Raw genomic sequence first — 19,427 nt, forward strand, 5'->3', positions numbered from 1 at the left:
TAATGTGTAAGACATAATTAAACCAGCGGAGTAGATAGGATTGATATAAAGAGGGAATAGCTGAGATCAATTTTTTGAGATATACCTGCATTTAGGGACAAGAAGAGAAGAGATAGCTGGTAAGGATAGGAGAAAACCTTTATTATTTTAAAAAATATTTTATTTTATTTTATTTATTTTATTTTATTGTTTTTGGCCACACCGCACCACATGTGGGATCTTAGCTCCCTGACCAGGGATTGAACCCTCGCCCCCTGCATTGGAAGCGGGGAGTCTTAACCACTGGATCTCCAGGGAAGTCCCAGGAGAAAACCTTTAGAGAGTGTATCCTATGGAAGGAACAGGGAGTTTTCAAAATGGCAGCTAAAAAATGAGCCACAATGATAATAAGAAAACAGTAGGAAATGACCATTAATGACCATTAAGAACTAATGACCATTAAGAAATCAGCCTCATAATAACAGATTTCCAAGAGTTAAGGAGTAGAGGCTTCTCAAGAGTTTATATAGAGAGAGAAGATGATAGTTTGAAAGAGATACAAGATTTTGGGGAGAGTGTGGGTCTTTGGTCTTAGAATTGTTTGCTTATTTTGGATAAAGGATGAGTGTTACCTGAGCTTTTTCATTAGGAGGAGACAGGTGGAGAGAATAAAGGCAAAAGCCAGAGAGGAGAAAATTAATAGAACACTTGCAAAAATGGAACCAATGTGAACATGAAGAGACACTGTTAGAAAATATCAGGACTAAAAAGATTTTTTTTTTTTAAGATGTTGGGGGTAGGAGTTTATTAATTAATTTATTTTATTTTTGCTGTATTGGGTCTTCGTTTCTGTGCGAGGGCTTTCTCTAGTTGTGGCAAGCGGGGGCCATTCTTCATCGCGGTGCGCGGGCCTCTCACTATGGTGGCCTCTCTTGTTGCGGAGCACAGGCTCCAGACGCGCAGGCTCAGTAGTTGTGGCTCACGGGCCTAGTCACTCCGCGGCATGTGGGATCTTCCCAGACCAGGGCTCGAACCCGTGTCCCCTGCATTAGCAGGCATACTCTCAACCACTACGCCACCAGGGAAGCCCCTAAAAAGATTTTAAGACGAGAAAATAATTTTGAGGGCGCTCACATCGGGTGACCTCAGGGTTCCCAGTAAAATGGGAACTTAGTTCTTTGAGGATGATATTTGGGACAGGACAGAAAGAGAGGTTTTAAAACGCTGAAATCAGGGCTTCCCTGGTGGCGCAATGGTTGAGAGTCCACCTGCTGATGCAGGGGACACAGGTTCGTGCCCCGGTCTGGGAAGACCCCACTTGCCGCGGAGCGGCTGGGAAGACCCCACTTGCCGCGGAGCGGCTGGGAAGACCCCACTTGCCGCGGAGCGGCTGGGAAGACCCCACTTGCCGCGGAGCGGCTGGGAAGACCCCACTTGCCGCGGAGCGGCTGGGCCCGTGAGCCATGGCCGATGAGCCTGCGCCTGCGGAGCCTGTGCCTCCGGAGCTTGTGCTCCGCAATGGAAGAGGCCACAACAGTGAGAGGCCCGTGTACCGCAAAAAAAAAAAAAAAAAATGCTGAAATCATTATAGTCAAGTGTTAATAAGTGCATAACAGAAGAGTTATTGAATGATATAGATTTGGAATAGGTGAGACTGAGTAAAGACAGTGGAAAAGTGGATTGGAAGGAATAGTGGGAGGAACACCAAATATCCTCCTGGTCTGTGAATATAAGGGAATTGAAGAAGCAATGGCTGCCTTTTGAGAAGATGGCCAGGAACATGATGCTAAGTCAATCTGAAGAATGCTAAGTTTAGCTAAAATTAGAACGTTTTGAAAGTTTTACTTCAGGAAAAATGTTAAGAATGTAAGTATTTTTCTTCACAGAGTAGGAAAAGGAGAATAATTAGTGGTAGAGAATAGAACTATATTTGGGGGATATAGTTATAGATCAGTTTAGCTTAAAAATTCTTGATTCAAGAATAGAATTGATTTTTATTAGTCTTAATTTAACTGAAATAATGGAAAATTTGAAAATGTAGTAATTTTTAATCTTCAAGAGCTTTAAAGGTCAGCTCTCTTTTCAGATATGTAGAATTTTTGAAAATCAGTAAAAAGTTCATTTCTCAGATTTTTAAAAAGATATATATTTAAATTTAATCTTAATATTCAAGATGCTGTATGTAAAACATGCACATGAATCATTGTTTTCAGTGTATGCATTCAGGAAATATGATATTTGAAGTGTTACAAATCACATTGTCAACTTAGTGTGGAAGTTTTACTCATTTTATTTCGAATCCTAGGTTATAGTGTATTCTGTACAATACATTGTATTGTTAATTAAATTTTAGTAAGTGTGCATGATGGCTGTAAGAGATGAGAACAGAGTGAGGACAACACATTAAGGGCTATGGTCCATACACATTTGGGCCTTCCAAACTTTTTTTTTTTAAGGAAAACAAAACAAGAGTTTATTCATTACCAGATATCAAGATCTAATATAAAACTGTAAAACTGGCTTGGTGGTGCTGAATTCTTTCAGCTTTTGCTTGTCTGTAAAGCTTTTGATTTCTCCCCAACTTTTTAACTTCTGTTAATTTGGACACATTGGATTTGAGGTGCCGGTAAGCTAACAGGTAGGTAAGGATTGCAAAGTTAAGGTACAGAAGACTAATTATGCGTAACTTGATAGTAAAATAATAAATTTACAATTATGTTTTTCACCATTTTTCTTTGAATTGTGTCAATAATTTTGATTCATCTTGTATTTACACATTAATTATTAATCTGCTGGTGAGAACTTACAGATTCATAACACTGTTTCTCTACACATTTGCCTTTCTGTTAAGGATTAACTGGGTGTATAAACACTTGCATTATAGATACGCTACCAGTCACTTGCTACTTGAGTAAAATTAAAGCTTTGACAACCTTTTAATTATTTCATGCAAACTTACACCAAGAATGGAGATAAAGAGAAAAAATATCATCTATCATTCCACTAAACCCCAATAAATAACTTGACAGCTTGGTCGTCTAGTAGACTTCCATTGATTTAATTTTTAAAATCTTATTTAATTTTAATTTTTAGACTAGATTATAAATACACATGGTTCAAAAAAGATTCCCTCCCACCCACCCATCTTCTGTCTGCTGTTTCCCCCAACCTGCTTTGCAGTTCTGTATTTTATCTTGATACATATGAATAAGTTTTTTTGCTGAAATGGCATTAAATAATGTATAAAAAATAATTTTAAGTTTAAACATTTTTTAAACTTTAATGATAATTTTTAGCATTAGTGTTTGTAGCAGCTATTCAAAGCAACACTGTTTTATTGCCATTTCTTTAAGAAAATATGTAGAACTAAAAATCCAGCAATTCCAAAATTATGCCTTAAATGTAGGTAGAATTTCTCAAACTGCTGATTCAGATTTCTGTAACATTCTGTTGTTTTAGCATGCTTTTGTCTAATTGCATTTAATGTTTAATCCTCATGAGAATCCTGTGAAGATGGTATTGTCTTCATTTTCCTGCAGAAACAAAGTTTGTGTTTTGACTGTCAACATTCAAATCCAAGTCTTCTGATTATATGATTTTTGTACTATAGCCAAAATCTTAGATCATTAGTCCTGATTTGAAATGGCTTTTTTTTTTTTTTTTACGGTACGCGGGCCTCTCACTGCTGTGGCCTCTCCCGTTGCGGAGCACAGGCTCCGGACGCGCAGGCCCAGCGACCATGGCTCACAGGCCCAGCCGCTCCACGGCATGCGGGATCCTCCCGGACCAGGGCATGAACCCGTGTCCCCTGCATCGGCAGGTGGACGCTCAACCACTGCGCCACCAGGGAAGCCCATGAAATGGCTTTTATCCATTATTTGGCATTTTATGTATTTTTAAAATTGTAATAAAATCATGCTGACCTTTAAAAAAGAACCAAGAATACTGAAACAAATACCTATATACCTGCCATTCAACATACTTTTCTTTAAATTCACGTAAATGTACTTTCTACTTTTCATTGGGGAAAGAAAAGTCTTTATGTCCAGAGTTTCTAACACATTGGCATATTTATATGCCAATATAACATCTAAAAGAGAAATATTGCAAATTCTAAGTTAAATGCTTAAATTATTCTGAAGTCATATCATGTAATAGGAAAAGAAACCTTAGGTAAGTTCCCTAATACCTCACTTATTCAGCATCATTAGTGAGTGCATTGCTGCACACAGTAGATTTTTTTTTTTTTGAGATAAGTCAGGGTCGCCATTTAAACACCACATGAATTGTGTATATTTTTAGCACTGTAATACTTAACTTTTCTAAAACATTATGTATTTCCCTGGTTACATGCAAAGAGGTGTATGTAGCTCAGGGACATCTCTAAGTACCTTTGTTGTCAAACTATTGCATACATTTATGTCAACTGCATACTCTTGTTTTTGTTGGGTTCTAAAGCCAGCATCACTTTTTGCTGCTGCTATTTCTGCCTCCTAAAGGCAATAAGCCTTTATCTGACTTGCTGATTCTGATATGCTTTTGCCTGGAAAATAGGTATCCAAGTTTCTGAGGAATTCTGTGTTGAATAAGAATCTATACATGCTTGTGGGGAACCCTACGTGTAAAGAGCACAGCGGTAGAGCAGAGGCCTTTGACAGTTATTTTGGATATGCAGTGGCCTTTGCTTATTGGGTACATGGGTCAGAGATTGTTGCGACAATTGAATAGATGGGGGTGTTATGATAATTGTATTTTAAGGGAGAAAAGTTATTCTGATGTTTCCTTTATATTGATGTTGCTTTGATTTACTCTATTACTGAGCTGGATTTAAGTATTAAATCATTTAAGGTCAAATTTCTAATGTATATATGTTCTTCAATGGATACAACCCAGTTACCATAACGATTTAGTGAAATAACTATAATGGAACTTTTCTTTTGAATTTGGCTTTTCTTTTTTTTTTCTGTCCACCAGGGAGTAACTATTCCCAGTCAGAGGCGCTATGTATATTATTATAGCTACCTGTTAAAGAATCATCTGGATTATAGACCAGTGGCATTGTTGTTTCACAAGATGATGTTTGAAACTATTCCAATGTTCAGTGGCGGAACTTGCAGTAAGTGCTCTAAATTCTCATCCTTTGATGTACTGGAACACTTTTCTTAACATAGCTAGAAGTTTATATAAAAGTCTAAAAAGAAATTTACCACACTTAAAATTTATGCAGGTTTGTATATTTCTTAAGTATCCAAACTAATTAATTAGCTCAGTTGTTCAGCACATTGGGCTGTGGAAGCTAAGACCATTGGGTTTTAATGTCTTTGAAGCCAAATTATATTTATGAAAGGAATATTCTGTGCTGTAGCTACCAAATGCAGCCTATATTCTGACTAGATGACTAAAATAACCTGTCCCGTCAGCATGAGAGTGGCATTGGGATTCATCCCTTTACTGGTGTTAGGGCAAGGACCAATTCCTTGATATCTTAGTAAGACTAGATATTAATAGTAATGGTGATAGGGACAAGAAAAAGAAAAAGAAAACGATGATAAGAGATGGCAACAAGCTGAAGTATATTGAATGAATAGGGTAGATTCAGTGTGTGTGGAGTATTAGAGAAAACCTGGATTTAGATCGGAGTTCCAGTGCTAGATTTGTCCTTAATGTGCTATATAACCGAGGGCACATCATCTACCTCTCTTTGTCTTTGCTCATCAACAATATGAAGATATTTTGAAATCTGAAACTTCCTAGAAAAGTACTAAATAAGGATCATGTCATTGATGTCTGTCTCTAATTTATTTCTCTCTTACCCTAACGTCTGTAAGCCTACCTCAGTCACCCTGGTCCCGTTCTGCTTCTCTGCCATTCGCCAGTGTTCTTAGCTAAACTGATAGGAACCTTAATACTTTGACCCAAAGCAGGTAGTCAAGGGAGAACACATGGAAGGAAGTATTGTTCAGCCCTGTAAAAGACCAGACTGTTGCTGCTTTTTTCTGTTACAGAGTTTTTTATATTAGTTTCTACCTTGGAAGTGATCAGTCATGTTTTCATGTTTAAGAACTGTGTTTTATTTATTCAGAATACAATTTTGTAGTTTCTAGATAAGATACTACTGTATTACTTTTTCTAATACCTCTAATAATATTTCAGTGATATTCTGCAATTTGTTGATGGTTTCAGTTTTTAGCTTAAAGTTTGCTTCTTGACAGTATTTATGTAATTAAAATTTTTCAGACCTTAATTTATACCTAGGGAATTAATTTCTTGATGTTGTTTATCTTTGTCAGGTAGGTATGATCACCTTCATTAGATCTTTTCTGTATTCTTAGGGCAAATAACTTTATCAGAGACCACAGATCTATTAACACAGCATATGAAAGGCTTCTAAGAGACCTCACTGATGCTTTTGTCATCTCAGTACAATTTTTAAAACTCCAGAGTACAAGGTACTAGGCTATCAGAGATGATTGGCACAGGAACTTTAGATGTATAGTGGAGAAGGGAAAAGGAAGAAAATAAAAAAGCTCATGCTCTTCCTATAGTATTAGATATCACTGTAAGAGCCAAATGGTAAGGTATAAAATATTAGAGAAATAATAAGGGAGAGAGAACATTCAATTCAATAATCTTATCTACTATAATTTTTTTTTCACATTGGTCTCTCTAGCAAACATCTGTCAGTTCTGCTCTACATTTAAATGGGGTGTGTGTGTGTGTGTGTGTATGTGTGTTGGATCTCTCAGTGTATTACATTTAAACTTCTCAACTTACTACTGAAATCTTTTTAATCTTTACCAATTTGCTAGTTCTCTGTTTATGCACTATGATTTAATACTATGTAGTAAAGCTGTAGTGTAAGTAATATATAACTAATGGGAGGTTGTATGTATAAATCATAAATGGTATATTTAGAAAAATCAAGTTTGCGAGGATTGTCAGATAGTTTCATGAAGGAAGTCCAGCTCTTTATTGAACATTTGAGAAAGCATACAGTTTAGATTGGCCTTAAAAACCAAAGAAAGTATTACAGGCAATAGGAAATAGCTTGAATTGAAGCACAGCAGAAGGAAATGAGCTGGACAAGAAATATAGAGATGGAGAATAGACTAGGAACGGAATGTGTGGCTGACTGTTGGAGGACTCCAAATGGGCATATCGGACTTGATTTGATAAATACTATGGTGTCAGTGGTCCTACTAGAGGCTTAATAAGCTGTATTTAGGTATAGTTTTGTAGAAGGTAGTGATTGCAAGAGGGAGAAAAATGGTGGAAAGGAAAGCAGTTATGTGACTTGCTTTAAGCCAGATGTGCTTTGCTTGGGCAATCAAATGAGATGTGATTAGTTTTTCTTTTGCCGTTTATATCTAAATATTTTGTCGAAGTTTTTATTCTGGTCAGGTGAATAATTCACAGAAAAGGGAATCTAACTGAGACTTGGAGACATGAATGTTGATATTTTGGTTTTAAACATGTTGTAAATCAGGTAAAGGTGAGCTATTTACATGAAGATATTTAGTGGGTAGTTGAAAGTATGGATTCGAACTTAGGTGAGAGATATACCTGATATTTTGAGAAGCATTAGGAAAGAGACATAGCAGTTAAGCCTTTCATGTAAATTTGGCGTGGGGCTAGAAGATGGGAAGGTTCAGAAGAAAACAGGGTGAGGGCTGAGACAAATAGGATTTGTAACAGTGTGGGTTCAGGAGGAGGAAGAGGAATCAGTGAAGAAAACAGACCATGTGAAAATAAAGTATCTTCTGCAAAGTTGTCAGGGGTTAACAGCCTTTTTCTTATTTGAGTATTGTCTTAATATTTCTAAATAAAGGAAAGGTTACTATCTTCTGTGTATCTAAAAGGGTTGAAAAAGTTAATAAAAGATGACCAGTGTGATTTTTCTCTCATACTATATCAATATGCATATATCCAAGAAAATTTAATTGTAATTTTTGTCTGCTACGTATCAGCCTCTTCATTTCTTCTTTTTAGAACACAGTCGATCATATCAAAGATGTATATCTCAGAGTTGTGTCTTAGAAGTCAAAAGAACCATACTAATGTTGGACAACTGTTAAGTTTGGTCTTATCTATCTAAAATGTGAAATTCATACTGTAAAGAAAATTATTTTCTTTAGTGATTTGAAGAAATATTTTCTACTTATTTTTATTAAAATGTTTTAGCTTAGTGTTGCTTAGATATTTCCTCAAAAAATTAATTTCTAATTAGAATATCAATTGTATATATAATTCTAAAGTTCTTGAAGGTACACATTTTAGATGTAGTTTAATTGAAATCTGGCTTACACAGTTAATTTGCTTTTTAAAGTCTTAAGATTAGGATTATCAGATTCTGAATTAGTGGAGTTTGAATTAATAAGATTGCAAGGCATTTCCCTCCTGGTTGATTTTTATCACAGCTTTGAAATCATACCTTGTTTATTTGCTTCTTCAAACTAGGCTTCCCAGTGAAATTTTCAGTATCAAATAAAGTCTTATAAAATAGCTCCTTGTACTTTGAATCTTTAGTCAAGGAAGTGAAAATTATTGACAGGTTGTTGGTGTAATGTTTCCCTTTTTTAGAGTTCCTTTTTCTCATGATAAATGTCTCACGAATCCATATTGGAATAATCCCTCATGCTTTTATGAAGCCTACTATTTATTATGTGATTGATGATACCTCTTTAGGTATTATATAGATGAGCCAGCAGGTGTTTATTACACTGGAAAATTTTAGCCTGAATAAGCTTTTTGCCTTGTCCTCAGTTGTTGGTCACATTGGTAAAGAATGTGATACTTCTTTTTTTTGTCTTTAAGGATGATGCCTTTTGGTGCTGAGAACTTTATGTCTATATATATGTATTTCTCATGCACTTTATGCAAGCTTATGTTTTTATTTCTTGATTATCTTGGTATGTTTTGAAACTTCAAGACCCACTTCTTACCTCCTCAGGTTAATTACTTTTTTTTCTAATGAACTCTTGTTTTTGAACTTGGTGTACTACAAATAAATTATACTTTGTCAAATTATTTAGGTAACTTAAAGTTTTTAAAGTCCTAGGATCTTAATGTTCATGACTTTAAATTCTGTCATTAATGTCATTAGGTATAAATGTATTTATGTGTAGATTTTTAAAAATAAAAAACATAATCCTTGCCTGTTCACACTTACCTGCCTTTTAGTTGCGTTGCTAATATAAGCATGATACATCTTGAGAGGTCATATTTTACCAGTTATTTTAAAACACACATGGGTCAAAGCCAAAGTACTTGTTAATGAAAATGGAGTGTGTTTTGGAGAAAGGGGGGTTGTGCTGTAATTTGTACTTGATGTCTGTTGCATTTCTTTGCAGACATTTCAAATCTCTTTCCTCCTGTTTCTTGTGGTGGTGGCTTTATATACCTTTAAAAATAAAATATGAGTTATAAGTAAAATTAATTATGGTTTAAATTTTTATAAATATTGAAACTTGTGCTTATGGAATATATTATAACTTTGTTATAGATTATATTCTCTTCTTGTGAATGTGTAATGATTGGTATTTTGTGGTTTTTATTCCGTGGTAGAGACTTTAAAATACTGCAGCAAATACTTGTTTTAAAAGTTACTTTAAAAAAAAAAAAAAAAGTTACTTTTTATGCAGTTCATTTATTGTAATGTTGAAATTTTGATATTACAGTACAGTGCTAGAAGTCCAGTCTTGGTACTTACTATTTATGAAATGGAATTGACTTTAATACCAGTAATAGAACCTTATGTTGAAGGCTCAAATTAGGGGAAACCTTGTATTGATTTTACTTTGCCCTAGTTTATTTCTGCTGATTTGTTTTATTTATGTATTTATTTATTTATTTAGCTATCTATTTATTATTTTCTATCCACTGATTTGTTTTAGATCAGGGGTTAAAGATGCAGAATTACTACTTTGTGTATATTGCTGATATTCATCATCAAAATAGCTTTTGACAGTTTGACAGTTAAAGGTATTTCCTGTGAAGTGATACTAGTTATGTATTTGACCATGCAGATCCTCAGTTTGTGGTCTGCCAGCTAAAGGTGAAGATATATTCCTCCAATTCAGGACCCACACGACGGGAAGACAAGTTCATGTACTTTGAGTTCCCTCAGCCGTTGCCTGTGTGTGGTGACATCAAAGTAGAGTTCTTCCACAAACAGAACAAGATGCTAAAAAAGGTTTGCACTTTACTTTTATTGGGAAAAATATCCAGAATAGCCATACCTTGAATAGTAACCTCAGATCTTTTGCTTAAAGCATTTAGTTAGGCAGAAGTCATTTCTGTAAGGAGAGACTAAAAGATGTATTTTATGACTGACATCTAATGAATCATGAATTATTTTCTATCAGATCTGCACATGCTTTGCTTACTATGGCATCGGTGAGCCATTATTAATGGTAAATAGTCCTATTAGAAGGAAACGGCCATGTGGCATTATAATTTGAGATGAATTTTCCTTAACTTAGGTTATGCATATAAATTTTATAAAAGTATTAAAGATTGCATACATATCCCATTAAATCAGTTACAGTCCTTTTAGAAGGGATGATTAATTACTGAGAAGTTAACATGGGACCATGAGTTTGAAAAAAAAATTTGGTCTGTATGTATAAATAAAATCTGTTTTGTGGTCTTGTGTAATGACACAAACCACTTTTCCCCCATTTTGGTTAATGTTTCTTGAGACTGGGTCATTTTATATTTAGCTTCCTCAAATTTACTGAGTATTTTGATTTTTAGTTAGGAGAGAAATAAATATGAAGAGGAAGTAATAAAGAATGAAAAAAATGTGGTATTATTTAAATATGCAGGTTTAGAAAGTTAGTGAGGTTTGCATCTCACTGAGCTATATTTAGAGAATGCAGGGGCTCATTTTAAAACAAACTGTGTTGGTTTAAAATATTAAGTGTGAACATTTAAGGTGAACCTAAGGTGCAAAATTTTTAGGTAGTAATGAACAAAAAAATTAGCTGTGTATATTGTTACTGCCTCCTTAAACATACCAGATAGTGTATTGCTAATCTTTAGACAGTCTCTGTAATAGGATTGATTTCATTTTCCTGAATTTTAGCTTTTTTTTTTTTGAGAGAAAATAAGAGGAAGCTTCATTTACTACAAAAATTTTAACCTCTATTTTGACTTGTCAAAAGAAGTATAATTTCCTTTATCCAGAATCCAGGTAGCTGGAAAATCACAAAATGTAAAACTGATTTTTTTTCACCAGAAACCCATTTCCTACATGTTCTGTATAAATAAAAGTTAAGTATATCTCAGTAACTTTGAAAATATATTTTTCAATAATCCAAGAAGTGTTAACAAATGTTTTAAAATTAAGGTAAGTAAGTTTTTTCCTTCTATTCACTGTAAGACTGGTACACACAAGATTTTATGTTTTGCTTTTAAAAATAGGCACCTGTATCACTTTCCCTCTATGTTTAGGAGTGTACTAATTCTTATTCTTCTAGTTCTTATCACCTGTACATTATATTAACACATGTAAAATTGAAGATTAAGTTAGATATTTATAATAATTTGTGTATCTTGAATTACTTTACATTTATTTCCATTTTATGTGATTTTCCTTGCCTGTTACAAATGTTCTGATTTAAACAAGAACAGTTTTACTATAATCAGTACATTAGCAGAATCTACATTTTTTGAAATTTAAATTCTACTAGCTTATTTTCTTCTGACTCTAAGTAAAATATGTGTCTAGTTATTACTAACTCAGTAACTTTGCTAAAATGATTGAAATTAACAATATTTTCAAAGACTACCACATATAAAATTGCTATGCTAGGTACTGTTAAAAGATACAAAGACATTTAAGACATAAGTTACTTAAGGGTCTTACCATCTTCCTGGGAAAATAAACTTGAAGATAAATTAAAATAAAAGATTTAAATGGCACTTTAAGGCACCAGATAAGGTGTCATGGGGTTGTACATCATTAATTGTCAAATAATGCATACAGGCCAGTTCCACTAATTAAGAGTACATTTTCTATGTTGGTCAAGAAAGGTTTGAGGGGCTTCCCTGGTGGCACAGTGGTTGAGAGTCTGCCTGCTGATGCAGGGGACATGGGTTCGTGCCCCAGTCCGGGAAGATCCCACATGCCGCGGAGCGGCTGGGCCCGTGAGCCATGGCCTCTGAGTCTGCCCCTCCGGAGCCTGTGCTCCGCAACGGGAGAGGCCACAACAGTGAGAGGCCTGCATACCACAAAAAAAAAAAAAAAGAAAAAAAAAAGAAAGGTTTGAAGTAATGGTCAAGAAAGGTTTGAAGTAATGTTGGTGGTTTTTGATTTACAAGACCTCATTATTAGTTAATAAGTGATTTTTTAAAAAATAGGCATTTTATAACAACAAAAAGTTGAAGTTCTTACCCCCCCCATATTGTATTATGAAAAATTTCAAACATACATTGTCATGCAAGAAACTGGAGCCACTTAACATTTGTATTGCTGTAGAAGTAAAAATGTATCTGCCTTGCTTCCTTGGGAAGTTGTAGTGACATTTTAAGAACTTTTGGTAAAGTAAATTTTGTAATAGCTTGTTGAAACAAAATTAAATCCATTTCTGGGTTTTTTAATATATACATATAAACTCAACACTTTTAAAAGCTAGTGTTAGACTAGGAAAGGAAATATTTTACTTAAAGTATTAAAGTAAGTTTATTTTAGAGCTTGTGGAATTATATTTTTGGTCTAGATTTGAATTAAAGGAAAAATCCTATGTGAACTAGATGCAACAGATAACCCACAGATTGCCCAGTATTAGTCTTTGTGTTTACCTTTATTCAGAATATTAATGACACATGGCATAATTTGTTCACTTCTTAGGGCAAATGTTGAATATAAGTAACATTGTCTTTTTTTAAAAAAATTTATGTCTTTTTTTTTCTTAGGACAAAATGTTTCACTTTTGGGTAAATACATTCTTCATACCAGGACCAGAGGAAACCTCAGAAAAAGTAGAAAATGGAAGTCTATGTGATCAAGAAATTGATAGTATTTGCAGTATAGAGCGTGCAGATAATGACAAGGAATATCTAGTACTCACCTTAACAAAAAATGATCTCGACAAAGCAAATAAAGACAAGGCCAACCGATACTTTTCTCCAAATTTTAAGGTCAGTTAAAAACATTTTGAGGAGTTGGTGAGTGGTTCTGTGTGTGTGTTTGTTTTATTCTAGGTGTGTAGCTGGTGAAAGACTTGCTTGGCTAATTTTTAAATTACATATATTCATAAGCATTGTTTATTTAGCAGTAAGTCAATGAAATCCAATGCACAGAGAGTCAAAAGGCTACAGTTTCCTTACCCTATTCTTTGTTAGTTGGTGAAATCTGGGGCATAGGTTAGGGAGGGGATTTAAGTAAGTTGGATATGAAGTAGGAATAGGTGAAAAAAGAAGTGGAAAGGAACTCAGCCCTTTGGGAATGACTCCTATGGAATGTTCTCACTGCTTTTACTCTTGTCCCCTCCAGTTTATTCTCAACTCCTTAGAGTGATCTTAAAAATGACTTGATTGCATCACTCCTGTTTATACTTTTTAAAGACCTTATGCTTTTTTGATGTGACCTGCAGGAACCTGCATAATTTAGCACAGGACTACCTTCTGCATCTACTCTAGCCACATTCTCTCCCTGCGATTCACTCTCAGACCTGGTCTCTTTTCAGTTCTTCAAAATGCTATACTCTTCTGCCTCAGGTCTTTACAGTTCTTTTCCTTCTCCCCGAACCTCTCCACCCTTGGCTTTTCCCTGCCCTTCACGTGGCTGCCCCTCACATTCTAACCTTAGCTTCAATCTCATGTGCTCTGTAAGGCCTCTGATCATCCTCCCCTCTCCTTCTCTTTGTAAAACTCTACTTCCTCTTATTATGGAATTATTTGGTTCATTTTACTTTTATCTAAATGTGATATGTATGTGTATATTTCTATTTCTATTTGTAGAGGAGAATTCTCCAGGTTAAAAAGCTGACTTGTAAACATTCCCAAATGGTGGTTTGCCATTTTTTTCTTCCCCTTTCCTGTTGTTTATTCTACTTCATTTTTCTCTCTTCCTTTCACCATACCCTCCTCCTTTCTCTTTTTAAATTCTCTCTTCATTCCATTTTTATACGATGTAGCAGACCTAATCATAGCTTATAAGAATATTGCTAGTAATAATAAAAATAAAGGGGGGGCTACCTGTTTTAAGTGAAAATGTATCTAATAATAAGTGCCTTTAGATCTTATATTTAAAGTGTTCAGTAGTGTCTTCTAGAATTCGTAGGTTTCCATTTACTTTCTTTTCTCTGTCTATATTTTACTCAATTATTAGCTTTTAAAATGTGACTTCCTCTAACTTTCTTATTTTCTGTTTTAATATTGCAAGAGGTTTTATATTTGTAATTACAAATAAAAACTATTTCAGTTATAAGTAAACATATGAGTGAGCTATACAAATATCTGGGAAAAGAGGGAAAAGCTGGTGCAGAAGCCCTGAGACAGGAGTGAGCTTGGTTTATTTGAGGAGCAATAGATAAGAAATTGTTTTGACTAATGCACATCAGTCCAAGTGTGAAGATGTTGAGTGTTTTCTGCACGGGAAAGATGTAATCTGAATTTTGTCTTTAAAAGTTTACTCTGTCCCCTCCTTTAAAATATAGACTCGAGAGGGGCAAGAATGAAAGCTGGGAGGCTAGTTGAAGGTAGAACTAAAAGGATTTACTGATGGATTGGATATTGGATGTAGGAGAAGGAGAAAAATTGATAATGATTCTTGGATCATGGGGGAGGGGCTGTAGATACAATAGAATGATCAAAGGATTTGGAGTCAGATCTAATTTAAATCCCACATCCACTACCTATTAGATACTCGGCCTTTAGCGAGTTCCCTAACCTTTCTGAGCTATAGCTTTCTCTCTTTTAAAATAGATACCTACCGTTTAGAGTTGTTTTGTTTTGTTTGTGGTACGCGGACCTCTCACTGCTGTGGCCTCTCCCGTTGCGGAGCACAGGTTCAGTGGCCATGGCTCACCGGCCCAGCCGCTCCGTGGCATGTGGGATCTTCCCGGACCGGGGCACGAACCCGTGTCCCCTGCATCGGCAGGCGGACTCCCAACCACTGCGCCACCGGGGAAGCCCTAGAGTTGTTTTGACAGTTATTTCAGCTCTGCCTATAAGGCTGTTGGTTCACTGTTAAGAGCACTGTAGGATATTAACTTTCTTATGACTCCCTTTCGGTGAAGTTTTTAGGGCGAATGGAATCCTAAACATCATTGTTAATCAGTATTTTACATAGTGTAGTATCTGTATTTTTTAGTATTGTTTGTATGAGAAAATACATTGAATTTCAGATAAGTAGTTAAGTGAAACATTCTTTTGGAACTCAACTCTTTGTGAGTTGAATTTTGTGATTGAAAATAGATTATGTGGACTATTGAACTCAATACATTTCTTTTGCAGAATTATTTAGTTAATGCTTGTAACATGCCTATTAAAAAATATAGTATATTAACATCCCAGTTTCTTTTCAGTATATACCAAGAAAGAAAGTGTAGGAAATCTTAAGAAGAGGGTCATAATAAAAGGCCCTTTAAAGATCATATGTGTCATAGTACTTAAAAATGAATCTGTCAAAAATATGTATCTTTAAGTAAATTAAGATTAGTCAGATTTATGGATTTTCCATTTATACTTTCTCTTCTTTCTCTAGGTGAAGCTGTACTTCACAAAAACAGTAGAGGAGCCATCAAATCCAGAGGCTAGCAGTTCAACTTCTGTAACACCAGATGTTAGTGACAATGAACCTGATCATTATAGATATTCTGACACCACTGACTCTGATCCAGAGAATGAACCTTTTGATGAAGATCAGCATACACAAATTACAAAAGTCTGATTTTTTTTTTTTATCAAGAGGGATAAAACACCATGAAAACAAACTTGAATAAACTGAAAATGGACCTTTTTTTTTAATGGCAATAGGACATTGTGTCAGATTACCAGTTATAGGAACAATTCTCTTTTCCTGACCAATCTTGTTTTACCCTATACATCCACAGGGTTTTGACACTTGTTGTCCAGTTGAAAAAAGGTTGTGTAGCTGTGTCATGTATATACCTTTTTGTGTCAAAAGGACATTTAAAATTCAATTAGGATAAATAAAGATGGCACTTTCCCATTTTATTCCAGTTTTATAAAAAGTGGAGACAGACTGATGTGTATACGTAGGAATTTCTCATTTTGTGTTCTGTCACCAACTGAAGTGGCTAAAGAGCTTTGTGATATACAGGTTCACATCCTACCCCTTTGCACTTGTGGCAACAGATAAGTTTGCAGTTGGCTAAGAGGAGTTTCTAAAGGGTTTTGCTACATTCTAATGCATGTATTCGGGTTAGGGGAATGGAGGGAATGCTCAGAAAGGAATATGTTTTACGCTGGACTCTGGACCATATACCATCTCCAGCTATTTACACGCACCTTTCTTTAGCATGCTACAGTTGTTAATCTGGACATTTGAGGAATTGGCCGCTGTCACTGCTTGTTATTTGTGCATTTTATTTTTTTTAAGCATATTGGTGCTAGAAAAGGCAGCTAGAGGGAGTGAATCTGTATAGGGGTACAGGAATGAACCTTCCACAACATCTTAAGAATCCACAAATGAAGGGATATAAAAATAATGTGGTCATAGATAAGAAACACAGCAACAATGACTTAACCATATAAATGTGGAGGCTATCGGCAAAGAATGGGCTTGAAACATTATAAAAATTGACAATGATTTATTAAATATGTTTTCTCAATTGTAATGACTGCTCCATCTCCTGTGTAATCAAGGCCAGTGCTAAAAGTCAGATGCTATTATTACCTACATCAGTCAACAACTTACATTTATTTTATTAGTTTTCAATCGTATACCTGCTGTGGATGCTTCATGTGCTGCCTAAAAGCTTCTTTTTTCTCATTAAATATAAAATGTTTTGTAATGCTGCACAGGAAATTTCAATTTGAGATTCTACAGTAAGCGGTTTTTTTTCCTTTAAAGATTTACGATGCACTTATTCAATCCAATAGATGTCAGCCGTTCCACCCTTTTGACCTTACACATTCATTACAATGAGTTTTGCAGTTTTGCACATTTTTTAAATGTCATTAACTGTTAGGGAATTTTACTTGAATACTGAATACATATAATGTTTATATTTAAAAGGACGTTATTTGTGTTAAAAAGGAAATTAGAGTTGCAGTAAATTTTCAACACTGCACAAATAATGTCATTTACTTTTTCAGTAGAAATTGTCCCACATAATGCTTTTATCAATTTGCTATTGAAAGAATAGATTTTTTTAAATGTGCAGTGTTGAATCATTTCTTCATAGTGCTAGAGTTAGGACAAGGGCTTCAATTTCACTTCTTAAATATCATATATTTGATATGCCCAGACTGCATACGATTTTAAGCAGAGTACAACTACTATTGTAAAGTTAATGTGAAGATACGATTAAAAAGAATTTTTTCCCCCAGAAATTTGGTATCTTTCAAATGATACCTTGACCTTGAAACATTTGACCATCCAGCCAATTTATTTCTTAATGGTGTAAAATCTCATTTTCAATAACTTATTGGTGCTGAAATTGTTCACTAGCTGTGGTCTGACCTAGTTAATTTACAAATACAGATTGCATAGGATCTACTAGAGCAGCATTTATAGAGTTTGATGGTAAATAGATTAGGCAGAACTTCATCTAAAATATTCTTAGTAAATAATCTTGACATGTTTTCCATACCTCATCAGTTGCATTCAACAAATAAAATTTTAAAATTTTTAACAAAGCTGTTAGGATTTACACATTTATATTTAAACATTGATATATAGAGAATTGATTGACTGCTCATAAGTTAAATTGGTAAAGTTAGAGACACCTATTCCTAAGATCTCATCATTGAAATTTATATGTCACCTTGTCTTTCATAAAAGCTGAAAACTGTTGACTAAAATGAAAATCAACTATTCATGTTTTGAAGATGGTTATTAATACTGTTATTTGTTACAGTTTTGGGCACAGTATATTAAAGCGTAACTTGTATGGTTCCAATATGTAACATGGAGGGCCAGGTCATAAATAATGACATTATAATGGGCTTTGCACTGTTATTATTTTTCCTTTGGAATGTGAAGGTCTGAATGAGGGTTTTGATTTTGAATGTTTCAGTGTTTTTGAGAAGCCTTGCTTACATTTTATGGTGTAGTCATTGGAAATGGAAAAATGGCATTATATATATTATATATATATAAATATATATTATACATACTACTCTCCTTTATTTCAGTTACCACGCCCATAGAATTTGACAAGAATTGCTATGACTGAAAGGTTTTTGAGTCCTAATTAAAACTTTATTTATGACAGTATTCACGATTAGCCTGAAATGCATTCTGTAGGTAATCTCTTTGAGTTTCTGGAATGTTTTCTTAGACTTTTTGGATGTGCAGCCGCTTACATGTCTGAAGTTACTTGAAGGCATCACTTTTAAGAAAGCTTACAATTGGGCCCTGTACCATCCCAAGTCCTCTGTAGCTCCTCTTGAACATTTTTTGCCATAATTATTAAAGGGTAGTTGAATAAATAGCATCACCATTCTTTGCTGTGGCACAGGTTATAAACTTAAGTGGAGTTTACCGGCAGCATCAAATGTTTCAGCTTTAAAAAATAAAAGTAGGGTACAAGTTACTGTTTAGTTCTAGAAAATTTGTGCAATATGTTCATAACGATGGCTGTGGTTGCCACAAAGTGCCTCGTTTACCTTTAAATACTGTTAATGTGTTATGCATGCAGATGGAAGGGGTGGAACTGTGCACTAAAGTGGGGGCTTTAACTGCAGTGTTTGGCAGAGTTGCCTTCTACCCTGCCAGTTCAAAAGTTCAATCTGTTTTCATATAGAATATATATACTAAAAAATTTCAGTCTGTTAAACAGCCTTACTCTGATTCAGCCTCTTCAGATACTCTTGTGCTGTGCAGCAGTGGCTCTGTGTGTAAATGCTATGCACTGAGGATACACAAAAAATTACGATGTGTACAGGATAATGCCTCATACCAATCAGATGTCCATTTGTTACTGTGTTTGTTAACAACCCTTTATCTCTTAGTGTTATAAACTCCACTTAAAACTGATTAAAGTCTCATTCTTGTCATTGTGTGGGTGTTTTATTAAATGAGAATATTTAATATTTATAATTTAAATTGATTAGATTTATTGCCATTTTAAATGATGGGCAGCCAAATGTGATTAATAAGTTTTTGTAAGGTTTGTTGGTTTTTTTTTTCCCTGCTGTCCTTCAAAGCCTACAGTTATAAAAACATGGGCTCTTGTCAGTTTGGGAGTAGAGTATCAGTCTACTCATGTTTGAGAGAGGCATTTAGCTTTTTTAGTGTCTTAGTCAACACT

The 19,427-nt window shown here is 34.7% G+C and overlaps 1 protein-coding gene across 1 annotated transcript in view; it reads left to right on the top strand.

The window, feature by feature from the left end:
- PTEN (phosphatase and tensin homolog) overlaps window positions 1-19,173 on the top strand; it is an 89,681-nt gene extending 70,508 nt beyond the window's left edge. The window contains exons 6-9 of the mRNA XM_029244893.1: window positions 4,954-5,095; window positions 10,005-10,171; window positions 12,898-13,122; window positions 15,692-19,173. Of these exons, the coding sequence (XP_029100726.1) occupies window positions 4,954-5,095; window positions 10,005-10,171; window positions 12,898-13,122; window positions 15,692-15,877 (720 nt within the window). The 3' untranslated portion in view covers window positions 15,878-19,173. The remainder of the gene's footprint in view (window positions 1-4,953; window positions 5,096-10,004; window positions 10,172-12,897; window positions 13,123-15,691) is intronic.
- The last annotated feature ends 254 nt before the right edge of the window (window positions 19,174-19,427 follow it).

This window comes from Monodon monoceros, unplaced genomic scaffold (genome assembly GCF_005190385.1).
Source record: "Monodon monoceros isolate NGI ecotype Baffin Bay Population unplaced genomic scaffold, NGI_Narwhal_1 Super_Scaffold_4, whole genome shotgun sequence".
Lineage (NCBI taxonomy): Eukaryota > Metazoa > Chordata > Mammalia > Artiodactyla > Monodontidae > Monodon > Monodon monoceros.